General features: G+C 34.7%; 1 protein-coding gene and 1 long non-coding RNA gene across 2 annotated transcripts in view; one reads left to right on the top strand and one right to left on the bottom strand.

Annotated features, from left to right (window-relative positions):
* The window catches only part of toc (toucan), a 168,246-nt gene extending 150,757 nt beyond the window's left edge, over nucleotides 1-17,489 (bottom strand). The window contains exons 1-2 of the mRNA XM_075297957.1: nucleotides 16,614-17,489; nucleotides 12,007-15,896 (exon numbers count right to left, since the gene is read on the bottom strand). Of these exons, the coding sequence (XP_075154072.1) occupies nucleotides 12,007-15,896; nucleotides 16,614-16,622 (3,899 nt within the window). The 5' untranslated portion in view covers nucleotides 16,623-17,489. The remainder of the gene's footprint in view (nucleotides 1-12,006; nucleotides 15,897-16,613) is intronic.
* LOC142227413 (uncharacterized) lies at nucleotides 8,601-9,442 on the top strand. The gene is made up of 2 exons (XR_012719830.1): nucleotides 8,601-8,863; nucleotides 8,928-9,442. It is a non-coding gene; the product is annotated as an uncharacterized LOC142227413 (long non-coding RNA).
* Nucleotides 17,490-17,893: the final 404 nt, after the last annotated feature.

Below are 17,893 nucleotides of genomic sequence, written 5' to 3'. Positions count from 1 at the left end.
CCAACATGGCATGATTAAAAATTCAAAAAAGGGGCAGTCACTACAGAGGACCTCTCCACTGATTACAACGGTTGAAAGCATACGTCATCATTTTACTACTCAGTGCCATGAAATCAATACATGAATTATAATACGATAGCAAAAATCTCTAGTTGCTCGAGAGCAATTAGGTGGAGTGGTATACTTGCTTTATACAAAGTTCTACTGTTTGGCGTTGTAATAACTTAAAAAAAGAATTTAATATTCGATACTTTCAGCTTAAGTACAAATTTTAACCAAAATGAATGATTAACTGGTTTTCCATTAATAACATTTTATTAATCGAGAGCTATCGTTATTCGCAAATATAAGAATATCAGCTTAGGATCAAAATTTTCAAAAACTGTATTAAAAAAATGAATGAAGATTCTTCTAAAGGGTGGTACGGTCAAAATTTGGTCAAGGGAAAACGCGTGTAAATCGGTGAAATCGTTTATTTAAAAAATCAAATTAAATTTCTTTTTCAAGTTCAATTAGTATAAAATTCAGGAAATATATTCAGTTAGGCTTTCGCTTTTCCAAATCCGAATTGACGAGCCTCACGCTTGACACCTGCCATCAGATTTTGTACAGCCACCTTGTCCACCTTCTTCGCCGCAGAAAGCCAGTTTGCCTTGAACTGCTGCTCGTCCTTAGCAGTTTTTTTGGTCTTCTTTAGGTTCCGCTTGATAATAGCCCAGTATTTCTCAATTGGGCGGAGCTCTGGCGTGTTGGGAGGGTTCTTGTCCTTGGGAACCACCTGCACGTTGTTGGCGGCGTACCACTCCATGGCATTTTTACCGTAATGGCAAGATGCCAAATCCGGCCAAAACAGTACGGAACAACCGTGTTTCTTCAGGAAAGGCAGCAGACGTTTATTCAAACACTCTTTCACGTCAATTTCTTGGTTGACAGTCCCGGAACCTATGAAAATGCTGCTTTTCAAGCCACAGGTACAGATGGTTTGCCAAACCAGATATTTCTTTGCGAACTTTGACAGTTTTATGTGCTTGAAAATATCTGCTACCTTTCCCCTTCCTTTTGCCGTATAAAACTCCTGTCCCGGAAGCTGCATTACCACGCAACCACGTCAAACTTCGTCAGCATCGTCGTGTACAGCCTCCGGGATCGCGCTTTGGCCGTCGTATTTTGTTTATCATCGCGATTTGGAGTCACTACCTTCTTGTAAGTCGATAGTCCGGCTCGTTTTTTGGCTCGATGCACGGTTGTAGACGATACACCCAGCTTATTTGCGGCATCTCGGAGGGAGAGGTTAGGGTTTCGCTTGAAACTACCGGCAACTCTCTTTGTCGTCTCAGCGGCTTCCGGTTTTCGATTTCCCCCCGATTCAGACTTCCTGGCTGTCGATAAACGTTCCCCAAACACTTTAATTACATTTGTAACGGTTGATTTGGCAACTTTTAGCGATTTTGCCAGCTTTGCGTGCGAGTAGCTCGGATTTTCGCGATGCGCGAGCAAAATTTTGATACGCTGCTCTTCTTGCTTGGACGGCATTTTGACAACTGAAGAGTGAATTCCAAAATCAAAATAGGAGCAACATTTTACACACACACCTTCAAAATGAGGGGTGTTCAGGTTTTTTAAATGCAAAATTGAAAGAAATACGTCAAGTTTATATTGACCAAATTTTGACCGTATCACCCTTTAGTCGCCGAGAGCTATTACACTCAGTAACCTTTCTGTCATATTATAATTATTCCTCTGTGTGTAATCGTTGTAAATAAGATAATACTTCTCAGTAAATAATATTTTCTCTTTCTTTTGCATAAATGTCAACTGATTAATATGAGTAAGTACACCCTGCAAAAAAATCGCTTCTGTAACATATACCCCAAACACATTTTGATTCAAGCATATATATTTTCAGGATTGGTCCAAACAAAATATTGTTTGTATTGTTCAAACATATTATGTTCCACCTTAGGGCATACACTGGTAGTAAAAAATTTTAATGAAATTTTCTTTGTGTGGATATATTTTTAAGGCGCCAATTGGTTAAGTCCATTATTTTACTTGCAGCCTACTCTCTAGGTCTCTCTTTCTAAACACATACATATATGTTCATAGGGTATTTCCAAATTAATATATGTTTGCATCTAAGCATATTATATTTACAAACATAGTATGTTCTAACATATTAGCATATATGTTCCAAACATGTTATGCTAGTTTATGAACATTATATGCTTGAACTTAAAAATATTGTATTAAAAAATTTGAGTTCCAAACATATAATTTGTACACCCAAACATATGAAAAACAGTCTTTTTCGTCCGTGTAGTATATACTATCTCAATAAAACACGTTACTTATCTATAGCATATACAACTTACTACAATGAAACTTTTTGTATATATTTACCCATACATGCAAAAAACAAAAAAAAAGCAAAAGTATACTTCAAACCCACTTTTAGAATATAAATTCCTTCGATAAACGGGTGAGCAATTATTCAGGGTATATAAAGGCCATTTTCATGTAGCTCAATTAGACTTTAACTGCTAGTTAGAAGAGAGTAAATTGTAAACGCAGCTCCAAGAACAAAACTATTTAGTTTGAAATTTGATATGTAATAAAATATTTACACCCTCACAAAAAATCGCTTCTGTAACATATACTCCCAAACATATTTTGCTTCAAGCATATATATTTTTGGGTATTGCCCAAACATTTATATGTTTGATCTCTTCCAATATATAATATGTTTGAAAGCATATTGGTCTAAACAATATATGTTTGGGTAGTCTAAGTTCCAAACATTTTGTATTTTTGCATCCAAATTCAATAATGTTGTCTTCTAAAAAACAATATGTTATTATGTGAACATATAATATGTTTGGAAGCATTTTGCACCCAAAAATATTATATGCTTAAAAAAATTCTCCCAAACAATATTGTGCTCAAAATTTTATTTATTTATTTATATATTTACAATCATAATGAATTATGAAAATAAACAGGTAATATAGGTGCTAACAACATAGGTTTTCGACCTGAATGCTCAAAATTTTGTTTCTGCCCAATTGTATATTCCCCCACATTTTTCTCAATTCCACGAGATTTTTTAGTTCTTAGCACCTTTTTCTGTAATACAAACATTGTAGAAGAAATTATTCAATTGTATGATTTTTATTATACCCTCCATCATGGGATGGGGGTATATTAACTTTGTCATTCCGTTTGTAACACATCGAAATATTGCTCTAAGACCCCATAAAGTATATATATTCTGGGTCGTGGTGAAATTCTGAGTCGATCTAAGCATGTCCGTCCGTCCGTCCGTCTGTTGAAATCACGCTAACTTCCGAACGAAACAAGCTATCGACTTGAAACTTGGCACAAGTAGTTGTTATCGATGTAGGTCGGATGGTATTGAAAATGGGCAATATCGGTCCACTTTTACGTATAGCCCCCATATAAAGGGACCCTCAGATTTGGCTTGTGGAGCCTCTAACAGAAGCATATTTCATCCGATCCGGCTGAAATTTGGTACATGGTGTTGGTATATGGTCTCTAACAACCACGCAAAAATTGGTCCACATCGGTCCATAATTATATATAGCCCCCATATAAACCGATCCCCAGATTTGGCTTGCGGAGCCTAAAAGAGAAGCAAATTACATCCGATCCGGCTGAAATTTGGTATATGGTGTTGGTATATGGTCTCTAACAACCATGCAAAAATTGGTCCACATCGGTCCATAATTATATATAGCCCCCATATAAACCGATCCCCAGATTTGGCTTGCGGAGCCTAAAAGAGAAGCAAATTTCATCCGATCCGGCTGAAATTTGGTACATGGTGTTGGTATATTGTCTCTAACAACCATGCAAAAATTGGTCCACATCGGTCCATAATTATATATAGCCCCCATATAAACAGATCCCCAGATTTGGCTTGCGGAGCCTCAAAGAGAAGAAAATTTCATCCGATCCGACTGAAATTTGGTACATGATGTTGGTATATGGTCTCTAACAACCATGTTAAAAATTGGTCCATATCGGCTCTTAATTATATATAGCCCCCATATAAACCGATCCCCAGATTTGGCTTGTGGAGCCTCTACGAGAAGCATATTTCATCCGATCCGGCTGAAATTTGGTACATGGTGTTGGTATATGGTCTCTAACAACCATGCAAAAATTGGTCCACATCGGTTCATATTTATATATAGTCCCCATATAAACCGATCCCCAGATTTGGCTTGCGAAGTCTCCAAGAGAAGCAAATTTCATCCAAGCCGGTTGTAATTTGAAACATGGTGTTAGTATATGATCTTTAACAACCGTGCCAGAATTGGTCCATATCGGTCCATAATTATATATAGCCCCCATATAAAACGTTCTCCAGATTTGACCTCCGGAGCCTCTTGGAGGAGCAAAATTCATCCGATCAAGTTCAAATTAGGAACGTGGTGTTAGTATATGGTCGCTAACAACCATACCAAAATTGGTCCAAACACACAAAAATTGGTCCATATCGGTTCATAATCATGGTTGCCACTAGAGCCAAAAATAATCTACCTAAATTTTATTTCTATAGAAAATTTTGTCAAAATTTTATTTCTTTAGAAAATGTTGTCAAAATTTTATTTCTAGAGAAAATTTTGTTAAAATTGTATACGGTTCATAATAACATTTTCATCATTTTCAAAATTTTATTTCTATAGAAAATTTTGTCAAAATTTTATTTCTATAGAAAATTTTGTTCAAATTTTATTCGGTTCATAATCATGGTTGCCTCTCGAGCCACAAATAATCTACCAAGATTTTATTTCTATAGAAAATTTTGTCAAAAGTTTATTTCTATAGAAAATTTTGTTAAAATTTTATTTCTGTAGAAATTTTTGTCAAAATTTTGTTTCTATAGAATATTTTGTCAAAATTTTTATTTCTATCGAAAATTTTGTGAAAATTTTATGTCTACTTTGTCAAACTGAATTATATACGTATTGGATCGATCTTTTTTGATTTAATATATACCACGTATGGACTTACATACAATTTAGAAGATGGTGTTAGGAGGTTTTAAGATACCTTGCCATCGGCAAGCGTTACCGCAGCTTAAGTAATTCGATTGTGGATGGCAGTGTTTAGAAGAAGTTTCTACGCAATCCATGATGGAGGGTACATAAGCTTCGGCCTGGCCGAACTTACGGCCGTATATACTTGTTTAATTTAATTTATTTTATTTTCATATGTAACTAAGCCTTACAAAGGCCTTATACAGTTACTTAAATCAACATTTTTTTTTATTTTAATTTTACCTTTTGCCGGACGGGGATTCGAACAGCGGACCACACAGTTTGTAAGGATCAAAGAAGTAGCTGATCAATTGCCCAAGGAAAAATAAAATGTTAATTTTGTAATAACAAGCAACAACCACCAACTTAATTCAATATCGCTCCCTGTTAAATAGCGCTCCAAGCTACTAAACACATATATGTTTATAGGCTATTTCTAAATTAATATATGTTTGCATCCAAGCATATTATATTTACAAACATTTTATGTCCCAAACATAATATGTTCTAACATATTAACATATATGTCCCAAACATGTTATGCTAGTTTATGAACATTATATGCTTGCACTCAAAAATATTGTGTTTAAAAATTTGTGTTCCAAACATATAATGTTTATAGCCAAACATATGAAAAACAGTCTTTTTCATCCGTGTATATGTAAACAAAACATTAATATAATCTAAAATATAAGTTGTTTAGTGTTTTACAATTTACTATTCCAGATTCCAGTTAATATTATATTAACATAACAACACCAACTTTTAATTTCAGGATGGCACTTCTTTCCATCCATGCCATTTATGGAACTCTTTGCCTTTTGCAAAATAAGTTATTTAAAAATACAATACTACCTCATTAAATCACATACTGTAGTTAAAATATTAAAATATCATCGTGTGTTTGAAACTTCGTACAAATAAATTGAAATTGAAATGTGCTTGAGGGAAATTTAACTAAAACCAATTATGTTAAATAACATAAATATGTATATTAATTTGTTACATTCATTACAAAATTGGCGCATAGTACATGCAGGGAGGCCAGTGTACTGAAGAAACCTTAGTCATAGCCACTAAATTCTTACATATTCACTGTTCATCGCAAATCTATAGCTGATGATGATACACCTCGTAGAGATCAATTCCCCTAAAGGTTTGCATAATCGATGCCATTCTAAATGACTAAATGTCTGATCAAGCGTTGCTTTAACAATGCTACATAACTTAGTTGACGTAAACGTTACCGCTCGCAGTGCGATGAAATGAAATAATCTTCGGACTGGTGTACTAACAACTGGGAATGTGAGAAAAACACCTAAACACGTTTCCACTCTAGCTCAATGTGAATTAAAAGTTAAAAGTCACATTTATGGACAGTATGCTTGAAACCAATAGAGTATTATTTAGTCATTTTACATAGAAAAAGTTTTAAATACTTCATCATAGTGAAAAACATAAACTATTTTCGAATGATTAATTATAAAATAATAAATTATTAAATATTAAAAGTACACTCAAAAAAATGAACCCTGTATAGCACTAAAGCCACTATAATTCTATTTTAGTTCATAGAATCGTTACGTTTTGAGAAAATTTTCTTGTCCTTAATGATTTTTTTGTGTACGTTAGTTAAATGAACTAAAAATGGAAAAAATATACAGAATTTCTTACAATTTGTAAATTTTACCAATAATGCTTGAAACCAATAGAGTATTATTTAGTCATTTTACATAGAAAAAGTTTTAAATACTTCATCATAGTGAAAAACATAAACTATTTTCGAATGATTAATTATAAAATAATAAATTATTAAATATTAAAAGTACACTCAAAAAAATGAACCCTGTATAGCACTAAAGCCACTATAATTCTATTTTAGTTCATAGAATCGTTACGTTTTGAGAAAATTTTCTTGTCCTTAATGATTTTTTTGTGTACGTTAGTTAAATGAACTAAAAATGGAAAAATATACAGAATTTCTTACAATTTGTAAATTTTACCAATAATGCGCCCATCATGAACTTCGTATGGTACTAAAGACAATTGAAAAAATTAATTACGTCAAATAAATTTTCTAGAATTTGTCCAAAAATATTTACTTATTTTTGTGAAATCTGCGTAACATCTGCGTTTATAATACAGTTTAGTTAAAATTTTCTAAAATTAACCAGAATTTTCGTTTCTAATGGGTTCACTGTTTTTTGAGTGTATTACAGTAGGGTAAGTGCAGCAAATGTGGTACAGGGTGGTAATGTGGTATAGTACATTTTTCTCTATCTAACAACATACGCATAACTAAATCAAGCTGAATAGATTGCAATCAAAGGTCAGTTTGGTTTTTTCAACTCTTTCTTTGTGCCAGTTTAAAGAATTCTTATATACCCGTTCTCGATGTTTTTTTTTTGTGGTTCTTAATCATTTCGTTTTGTGTGAAGGCATATTTTCAATTTATTAATTTTCGGATGCAAATAACAGAAGAGTACTAAATACGCTTAAAATGTATGTAATTGCGATACATATATTGCATTTACTTTTTTTACAAAAAAAAATCTACATTATGGTGTACCACATTACCTGCACATTTTACGAATTCGTGCTTAATGTGTTTTTAATAAATTCGCAAATATATCCGAAATTATGGGTTTCTTATTGTTCGCTCATAGTTGCGTGGATGGCTAATACTAGTAAAATGAATGTGGAAAAATATTAGCCTCGTCGGAGAAAAACAAAAAATTTGGCTATCAAAAAACAAATGGGTATACCACATTTGCTGCACTCAGCCTATTGTTATAACAATAAACACAGGATGAGCGTTTTTCAAATGCAACAACTTTTCAGTTTGAGGGTAACTATAATTATCAACATAAATTCAACTTGACTTGAAACAGCTCATATTCAATACATCTTCAAATTGTTTGCGAATTACTTCCAATTTGCCAAAATGTTGACGAAATCTTTGAAAAGGGGTTGAAGATAATATGAGAAAACTTTGACAAAACACTACCCTAAAATGCAACGAAAAAACCATGTGGTTTTCAATACTTGTTTGTGCAACGAAGTTCGTGGTCAATTGAAAGAAATAAAAAACATTTTAGACAAAAAACTGAATTTACTCCCAATAGTTTCTAATAATACGTAAGTGAAAATAAAAAAATGATATGAAACTTTAAGGAAGACACTAAATTATATCTCTTTGCCGAAAACTAAAATTATGGATTCTACGTTCTTTAAAACATTAAAAAGCTGACCGATGAAAAAATGTTGGACAAGTAACTGGAACTGCTTCAAATAGTTTATAATAATTGGTAAGTCAATATGAAAAATTAAATCAACACTTTAGAGAAGTCACTAAATTTAAATCTCATTGCAGAAAACTAAAATATTTGGATGCTGCATTCTTGGAAACATTAAGAGGTTGACCAATGAAAAATGATGGTGGCTTATCGAAAAGAGAAAGTTTCCATAAGGCAAAGTACAATGAATTAAACTTGGTATTTATGCTTTTCCATATCAACTACTGGCTGATAATACGCATCACGCCTATAGTTTAATTTACATCGCATCATCGGTTTAATTTGATATTTTGTGAATTGAAATTGCTGGAAATTTATTCTAACTCTCTAGTCATCAAGTTCCTTGCTAATTTCCCGAATTTTAATGAGTTTTACAACAATTTTGTGACACCAACGTTCTTGAGGAATTTTGTGGTTTTCAATACATTTTGTGCCACGAAGTACGTGGTCAGTTATTTTTATTGACATAAAACTGAAATTAATCCAAAACGGTAATTATAATTGGTAAGTCAAAATAAAAAGTGAAATGAAAACGTAATGGAAATCACAAAACTCGATTGTTTTGCAGAAAACTAAAATCATTGGATGTTATATTCTTGGAAGATGTTGACCGGTGAAAAAATGATGAAGGAAACAACAAAGAAAAGATTCCAGAAAACTTGCAAAGTGCAACCAATTAAAACAAAGTGCAACAGTTCCTAAATCAAGAACTTCTGGATGAAAATGTGCATTACATCAATTTACATTCCGTCATCAGTTTGATATTTTGTGAATTCCTCTTGATGGAATCTATTCTAACACGCAGGCCAGCAAGTTCCTCGATAGTAATTATTTGAAATTGTCAGCATATTAATTAATAATTAATTAATTAATAGTTATGTGACACCAACATTATGGGGGAAATTATACATGAAAAATGTTTAAGTTATTTAAAGTTGTATTGATAGTTTTAGTTATTAATACCTTTAATAAGATAATTATGTTTTGATATTATTATTTTTATATATTGTTAATGTTATTTTTAATATTATTATATTTTTAACGAAAAAAATTAATAAAATGTACAAAATCACTAGAAATTTAGTATTGACTTTCAGTAAGAACTGGGATTGACTTTCATGCAAATTGTGGTTAGAAAATATTCGCAGCAATATTAATTTTTAATTTGTCTCACATTGAAAACTGTTTGAGAAATTATTGAGTAGCAATGCATTTCAATTTGAGGATTACAATTGAGAGATTATTGCTATTGTGTTGAATTTTACTGTTGAGGGTAATGTCTGTTTTTTGTTGAGAACGCGATTTTCTCAACAATTTCTCAACTTGGATATTACCCTAATCCTTTGAAAAAATGTTTGAAAAATTATTGCATTTTAGTATTTTTCAAACGTTTGTATTTTGCGCGGTGAAATTCATTAAAATCATTTCTAGTGACGTGATCTGTGACATTTGCTTTTAAACAAATTGAGAATTAATAAATGTACAAAGATCTAAAAGCATTGTATTTATGGAATTTATAAAGGTTCTCATTGGATACGTTTAATTGTCCCCGCTATCTCATACGCAAGTTTCCTTTCATATTCCAAAAGAAAACATTTTGGTTCTTCTATTTGGATAGGGAAGTTACTTTTTCTGCCGAGCAAGAGTCGAACGTATACAATATGTGTCAACGAATTGTAAAAGACATACATATTTACAATTTAAATCAATTCTCCGACAAAAAAACTATTGTTTTTTTTTAATTTCGAGTGACTATTTTTTTTGGATGGGTTATCGTAGGATTTACATGGCATCAATATAGACGCATAATAATGATACTCTAACAACAATTTTATTTAGTAACTTGAAGTGATTCAACTTCTTACCAATGGGGCACAGTTTAGATAAATTTTACATATCGGTATTTAGATACATTTTTAAATAAGTGTCTCGAAATCCAACAAATTTTGGCAGGGTATCTACAACATTATGAAAATTTTGTTTTCGTTTATAGCAGAGAAATTAGTTCTGATTTAGAAGTGTTTACATGTCCGTTTGGTTGGTAGAAAAGGTTTCTATATCAGTGTTATACTGTTTGAAAAGATAAATATAATCAGATAGTACCAACTAGATAACAACTCACATGAACGAGTCTCATGAGAGTCTAATCAATAATGTACTGCCCTCTGGGTTGGTTGTCTATATTTTTTACAATACACTTCGGATTATGAGTTAAAAATTTGTTTGAATATTTACAGAAAAACCTACTATTAAAGTTTTTAAACTACTCAATATTTTTCTATAGCTATATTCACAATTTCCTTCTTTGAAAAACTAATTAAAGGTTAGCTACGTAGAGAAATACTCGTACCCTGCCAGCATTGTCCCCGTCGCTACCAGAGAATGAAGCCGCCGAGTCGCGCCGCCGATTTTAGCCGTCGCCGACCCGTTTTTAGCAGTCGACGCCGCCGCCGAATATGTCGACTCATCTCGACTCAAATTTAGCCGCCAATTAATCTAAAATATTGATTTATATCAGAAAAATTTAATAATATTTGTTATAGTTTTTGCCAAAATTTTGAACTTTCCACTTTTAATCAATTAGTATCAAGTTGCTATAATAGTTTTACAAAAATTTAGCTCAAAAAATTTGAATGAAATGTAAATTTGATTGTAAGATTGGTTGTACAACTAATCACATTACAATTGGGAAAACTTCAAATTGATTTTATAATAGATAATTTTGCGCCGCCGAACAGACAATTTTTTATCGGCTTAGCCGTCAAGCCGCCGCCGCCGGAGGCAAAAATTTAGTGTTAGCCGCCGCCGACAAAAATGGGTCGGCTTCATTCTCTGGTCGCTACCATAGACATTTAAGTGACACTGTATCGATCGTTCACTGTGATGGGAAATGTACCCTTACTTAACTGAATTAAAATAAGTTTCACTGAGAAAAAAGTCCGTAGTTAAACTAACGATAAATGTAACTTATTTTTATTGCAAAAAAAAATTATTAAAGTACTTTACGTTATTTTTTTTCGAAATTTTCCAGAGCCCAATGAATTTTTTATTTTTTTTTTAAGTATGTCTCAAACATTTTATGAACTAAACGTGGTTCAATGACCATGACCCTACACATAAGTTCAATATGAACTGGCGAGGAAGAAAAGTTTCGTACGATTTCCAAAAATAGTAAAAATGAACTACTGGATGATTTATATGTTCATGTTTTGCCGCCAAAGATTTTTTATTTACTTTTAGTTTATTTTTTCTTCCATGAGAGGATGTAATTTCGTGAAGTTTAGTTTAAAAGGTAAACCTAAGTATTAAATTTCCCTGATTTTCACAACGCTTTGTGAAAATCTCAAAATGTGGAGTACAATTTAGTTCGATTTTCTCACGAGTTAGTTCATGCTTTCTATAAAACAGCTTATTTTGTTTTCTGTTTTGTCAATGGAATAAATATGGGAAAAAAGGTTTACATTTTAACTTATATTTAGATAAAGTATACGGCTTCTTACAAATTAGTTGATGAAATTTAAAAAAGCGCTTAACATTTATCATGGAACCTACAGTTTGTTATACTTCTAAGATTAAAATATTCTGTGTACCTACATAATATCCTATTTGTAAAATATTTTTAAATTTATTAAGGTTTTTACACTTACCGATTTCCATTATGTAGTGACCGCTTACTATCCACATTTTTAGGTGATATTCCTGATATTGTTGTCCTCACAACTTCTGGAGATTGAAAAGATTTTGTGGTTTTATTAACACTTGACGCACTGGTATTCCGATTTATTGATAAATTATTAGAGGGTGATCGACGGACAGTTGGTGAAATGCTTGAGGACGAATTAGCACTTCCTGCCCGATTTGCATCACTGCCAGACGCACCACCAGTTGTGGGTGATATACGTGTGGCCACTTTTGGTTTCACATCATTGTAATTTTTCCTTATTAAGGTTTTATTATTGGCAATTTGATTCATAACGGCATCCCATTTGTTGGGAGAGTGATGATATTTACGCACTACCGGCGGGGAATTTTGTTTGGCGGCACTGCCACCCGAGGAGGATAATTTTAGAGATTTGGCACTTTTTGGTGTTATACCCGTGGAAGTTGATTTCGATCGCGGTGAATGTTTTCCCGGCGAGGGAGTGTTTGCGGTTGTCCTCGATGATTTCTTGACAACATTAGTCGAAAGTTTTGACGCGGTCGACTGCGACGTCGACGTCGTAGCACATGAAAACGATCTATCCGAATCTGTTATGGATTGAGCACTCGATTTGCAATTTCCGTATGTGGGGCCACACAACGATGTTAGCGACGAGTGTTGTTTACGCGGCGAATTGTTCTGAGGAACTGTTGCCAAATGTTTGTGTAGCAGTGGTTGCTCGCGCTCACACCAAGAAGTCGTTGATGTAGTGGAGCTTTTCATGAGTTTAACCGGCATGTGGTTTTTCATACTCTCGCCATCAAAAGCTTCATCGAGAGAAGAGAAACTTTTGAATTCATCTATACCAGTAGCCCCAACTATGCTGCTAACACCACCACCATCTACACTGCAGTACGAAGTTCGATTGGAGAGTGTTGCAGCTGAGAGGCGATCGGTACTCATGCTACTTTGGATGGTCGACGATGTTTGGCTGCTACTCATGCGACCTTGACCATGAGAATGCATTGAGGTGATTGATGTGCTGTTCATTATGTTATTGTTACTGCTACCATGCTGTAGCTTTTTGGAGCAGTCGCCACGATTGCTTCTTACCGTTTCAGTGGAGTCAGCATCACATTCCAGGTCAGGTGAAAGATCTTGGGTCTCTTCATGTGTGTTTTGACGTCTTATTTGAGCCAAATCATCGTCTCCGCGGTTTTCGACATCGGTGAATATACCCGAAGACTCCATACAAGAGTCCTCCATTTGGGGATCTTCTGAAATGAATACGGAAGCCGATGGTTGCAGCATGGGACCATACAATTGGCCATCGATGACTTGTGCTCGTCGATCTCCTCTATGGAATATATCATCAGCGTCAGATTCGGTGAAGAAATCAGAATCTGTCATGGGATCTTGCCGACGAACAGGAGGCAATTGTCCTTGGCCTTGTTGCTGATTAAAGCTAGGTTGACGTGAGACTCCCTTGCGAAGAGGTCCATTGGAAGGAGAATGGTCACAAGCTCCTCTAGATGCGGGTCGGGACATCTCTCCATCTCCCTGATATCCTGTGTCCAAACTGGTCACACTGGTGACACTAGTAATGAAACTTGTCGATATTTTGGAAACAGAAGATTTTATAATCGATTCGCTTTTCGAGGGTTCGGTTTCCGACAATAATGACAGCGACTCGTTGCATTGATTTGGCAAGATATGATTTTCATCGCCGGCATATACCGATTGAGCTTGACCACTACCTAGTTGTTGTTGTTGTTGCAATTGATATTGATGTTGCTGGTGTTGCAACACCATTTCATTGATGTCAGTCTTAACTTCCACTGGGTCTAATGGCAATTCCTCCGGCGAAGGAGTTTGATCAATACGCATTTGATGCATCGCCAATTTGTGATTATAGTTGTTGGACACATTGAGCATCAGACCCATCTCTATGTTGTTGTTAGTATTGTTTGTGGCAGTTGAGTCGAGAAATTCCTTCATTTGATCTGGTGTAAGTATTCCGAGACTTTCATCCATATCGAAGGAGTTTTGTTTTTTCAAAAGGTGTTGCGATGATATGGATGTGGATAGGTTCATTGTATTGTTACTGGGCTGTGACAAAGCAGTTGATGATAAGGAAACATCTACTAATTCTATGGAACAGTCTAAAGTTGATTCCGTCAAATCTAAGCCAAATGAGAATCGTCCTTTTGGATTATTCGTTGGATTATTAACATCCTGCAAAGATGTAGCCGAGTTCTGATTTTGAGCTTGGTGGAAAAATACTTCGGTTTTGCCAGCTACTGCTATCATTGTACTGTCTACGTCCATGGGTTCATCCGTGTTTTCTTCGTCAGGCGTACGAGTGGGTAGTGCTAGGTCACTTTGTGCCTGCTTCAGCTTTAACGGAGACAGCAAGTGGTGTGGTATCGGCGTGAGTTGATACAGAGGATTTAGAATCTTTTTGCCATTGCGATCAGGCGTTGTGGTACATGACGATGACACTTGGGTCATATATAGTAACTGAGTGTTGTTTTGATCACTCCTAATATTTGGCGTGTGCATATAGTCCTTGGTTAGATTGAGCAATTGCATGTGCTTTGCTGGCGAGTTTACAGTTTGCGTCAAATCCAATAATCGTTCAGTATTCATGGTGGAGTTTAGAGGTAATTTCATTGTAGTTTTATTTGGCGCCAGCGCCGTCAATGTGTCGTCCAAGTTATCGTTAGTCAGTTCCAAAAATTCTTTGTGATTAAACTTGTCCATTAAATTTAGCTTAGCATCTAAAGCTATAGGTTCCTCGAAACCGGAGGGTATAGATACATCATCGAGCAAGAGTATATTCTCAGTGGATCCAGGATTGGAGTAAGTGGCATTAGAAGCTGGGGTATGGGAGCCGGTTTCGTCTGAATTCGTGGGGTCATTTTCTAATGTTCGATTCATTATCTCTTCCTGCTCTAAGGTTATAGTCTTACGCCTGCAATTCTCGTTCTTCTGAGATACGACCGGTAAAGTTTGTCCCAAAATTTGAGTTCTGTTATCAATGGTGTGCGTTGCATTAATTCCAATTTGGGTCATGTTCTCAATGCTATGCGTCTTGTTTAAAGGTTTTGTGTCACTTGACCCGGTTAGTACCTGTGTTGCATCTGTCGGTTTGTCTTTGTTTGCCTCTATATCGTTATTTGTCAAATTAACTGTATGCCCAAACCCCTGATGAGATATGCGAGTACTATTGTTCCTTGGTGATTCAATATCAATAGTGCTGCCAAAGCCTATATTTGATATTCGAGTACTTTCAAAGTTATGTTTTCGCTGTATTTGTGTTAAAGAGCCTGCAGCATTAAATGTCGAATCAAAAGCCGTTGTCACACATAATCCCTGTATGTTGACCGGTCTCAATAAAGGTGTACTCTCACACATAGCCCTGTCCGTTTCTCCGCCAATAACCGGCATTGGTGTAGCGACTAGATTTATATCTGGTGAACCTGTTCTGACAAATGTGTCGGATCGAGTAAGAGGTCGCGGAGTGTTCTCCATAGCAACAGTTTTATTTGCAGCATGATTCGTCACAGGTTTTGTATCCTTGCGCAATGGTGTTTGTGAGGCATCTGGCGGCTTCGTGAATAATTTTTTTAATGCTGTAGTTGTTTTCCTTCCGACCAAATTCATGGTTGTGTTTATGGTATTAATTCGGTCCCCGGAGGAGGACTTCTTTAGAACTAGGGATGGTGTAGTAGGAGGTCTCAGACCGCTAAATGACATTGGCCGAGTTTTGGCAAAAGATGACGGTGCCCGCAATTGAGATTGCCGGACTACGGGTATAACAGAAGGTGGCCGTAGAAGACCCGGCAATGGAATGCGGGAAATACCTGGCATGGGTAAACGGGATTGCGTTGGTTCCTGAAACAACAATGAAACACTAAGACATTAAGAAGATAGCCAAAAAATTATTAAAATTTTATTTTACGGATACCGTTTTTACAAATTAAAAGGCAACATTATAGAGTCGACAAACATATTGGTATGAAAACATTCTTTGCTGTTGTCGGTCAATTTAACTTTACATCACCGCAAAATTTAACAACATTTAAAAATTCTAATCAGTCGAACATTTTAAAAAGGCTCAGTAACTTATTAAAAAATAGCCTGTTGTATACTCTAATCATACTCTAAGTATTGGCAAATAAATTGCATACTATATTGTAGATAATAAAAACTATGAAATTTTCTTAACACCTAAATGCTGTTATCTTAATTTAATAAATATTCAGGTGAAAATACAAGAGATATTCTTAGTATATTGATTTTAATGCATTACATATATTTTTACATTTTATCGTTTCTATAACACTTTAGCAAAATTCATGCACAGTAGAGATGAATAAAATGAAAATTTGATTGGCAGATTGGTTGTACAATTAATCTAACAGCGGTAGGCATTCAATCATTTTCTCCATAGATAATTGACATTGTAAGGTAGATGTAATTTATTCTAATAACAAAAAAGGGTTATAAACATGAGCACCAATTGCTATCAATCGCAGTGGTCATTGTTTGTATATGCTACAACTTTCACCAAACATCTGTGTATATTGAATACGATGGAGGAGAACTCACCTTTGCCATTGTTTCGATTTAGTCGAATTTCATGCATCAACCAAGACACAGTTATGTCTCATCGCAATACTGAATTCTTTAAGACCGAGAAGGAATTCACGTCAGTGTTCACGTCACTTAAAAACAATTTTGGGTGGTTATGAGAACGAACGACTACCGGTGGTCAATGATTTACTTAGGAACAAACATAGAGGACACGAGACTACAAAACAATTTATGTTGAAGGTTGGAGTTCAATTCTCCACCTGTTTTCCACTTGCACTTCACTTATTTCTTTTTCCAATTTTTTTGATACATTTCAAAGTAACGGTTATGAACAAATGAACATTCACGACACTTGGGGTTTGTTATTGTTTTTCTCGCCCTTTGGCTCTTGTATCTATCTATTCTTTACTTGAGATGCGGACACACACTACCTCACATAAGTGTGGCACAACGAAAAACACACAATTGACAAACATATAACATATAAAGGTAAAAAAAATCCCATCACTTTGTTATTGGGTTTTGGTTGTGAGGTTCGTCCATATTTCGTGGTTGAGAATGAGGTAGAAATCCCAGCAAGACCCAAAAAAACGAAACGGAAATGCGAATTTTATCGATTTTTAAATGCTTAACCCGTGATTCTTTTTTTCTTATGTCGTGTTTATTGAATTAGTGAGTTGTTAGATTTTTTGGAATTAATTCAATCATTTTCTTGGGATATACTCTAAATCATCACTTTCTGATGTCCTTCTCCTTTTTGCTACTGCACTAGCTAGTTGTTGTTATAAAATTCCTTTACATATACAGTGCTCTATTTTTCACTTTAGCCTCCAATAAACAGCGGGGAATATGATGTTAGTCGTATAAATCGCGTAAAACAACTGAGAAAATTTTAGAATGGCAGCTATGATGAATGCATATCAGTTACCACTTGCCAACAAGAAAAAAGTGCGAGACAGAAAAATAACTGTAATTATACAAGCCTGCGCAGGAACACAGGGATGTTTCCGAAAACGAAGCCATTTCTCTCTCTTCTACTACAATCTACTCTCTGCATACGCAACATGAGTAGTTGCCATTGTGCTTTTATTCAAGTGAATATTTCGGATTTGTAGATGAATTTAGGAAATAACAGAAAGACTTTAAGCCTTCGAAACCGTGTGTAACAACGTCCGTAAACGGAAACAGTCAAGCAAATACTAAATCAGAAAATAATAGCCTGCATTCAGGAAAGAGGACATTGAAATGTTTAACAGACAGACTACGTTTACGTTATCGTAAGCGTAACGATACAC

The sequence above is a fragment of the Haematobia irritans genome, chromosome 2 (genome assembly GCF_050003625.1).
Source record: "Haematobia irritans isolate KBUSLIRL chromosome 2, ASM5000362v1, whole genome shotgun sequence".
In the NCBI taxonomy this organism is placed as follows: Eukaryota; Metazoa; Arthropoda; class Insecta; order Diptera; family Muscidae; genus Haematobia; species Haematobia irritans.
This window is presented reverse-complemented; position numbering and strand designations above follow the sequence as displayed.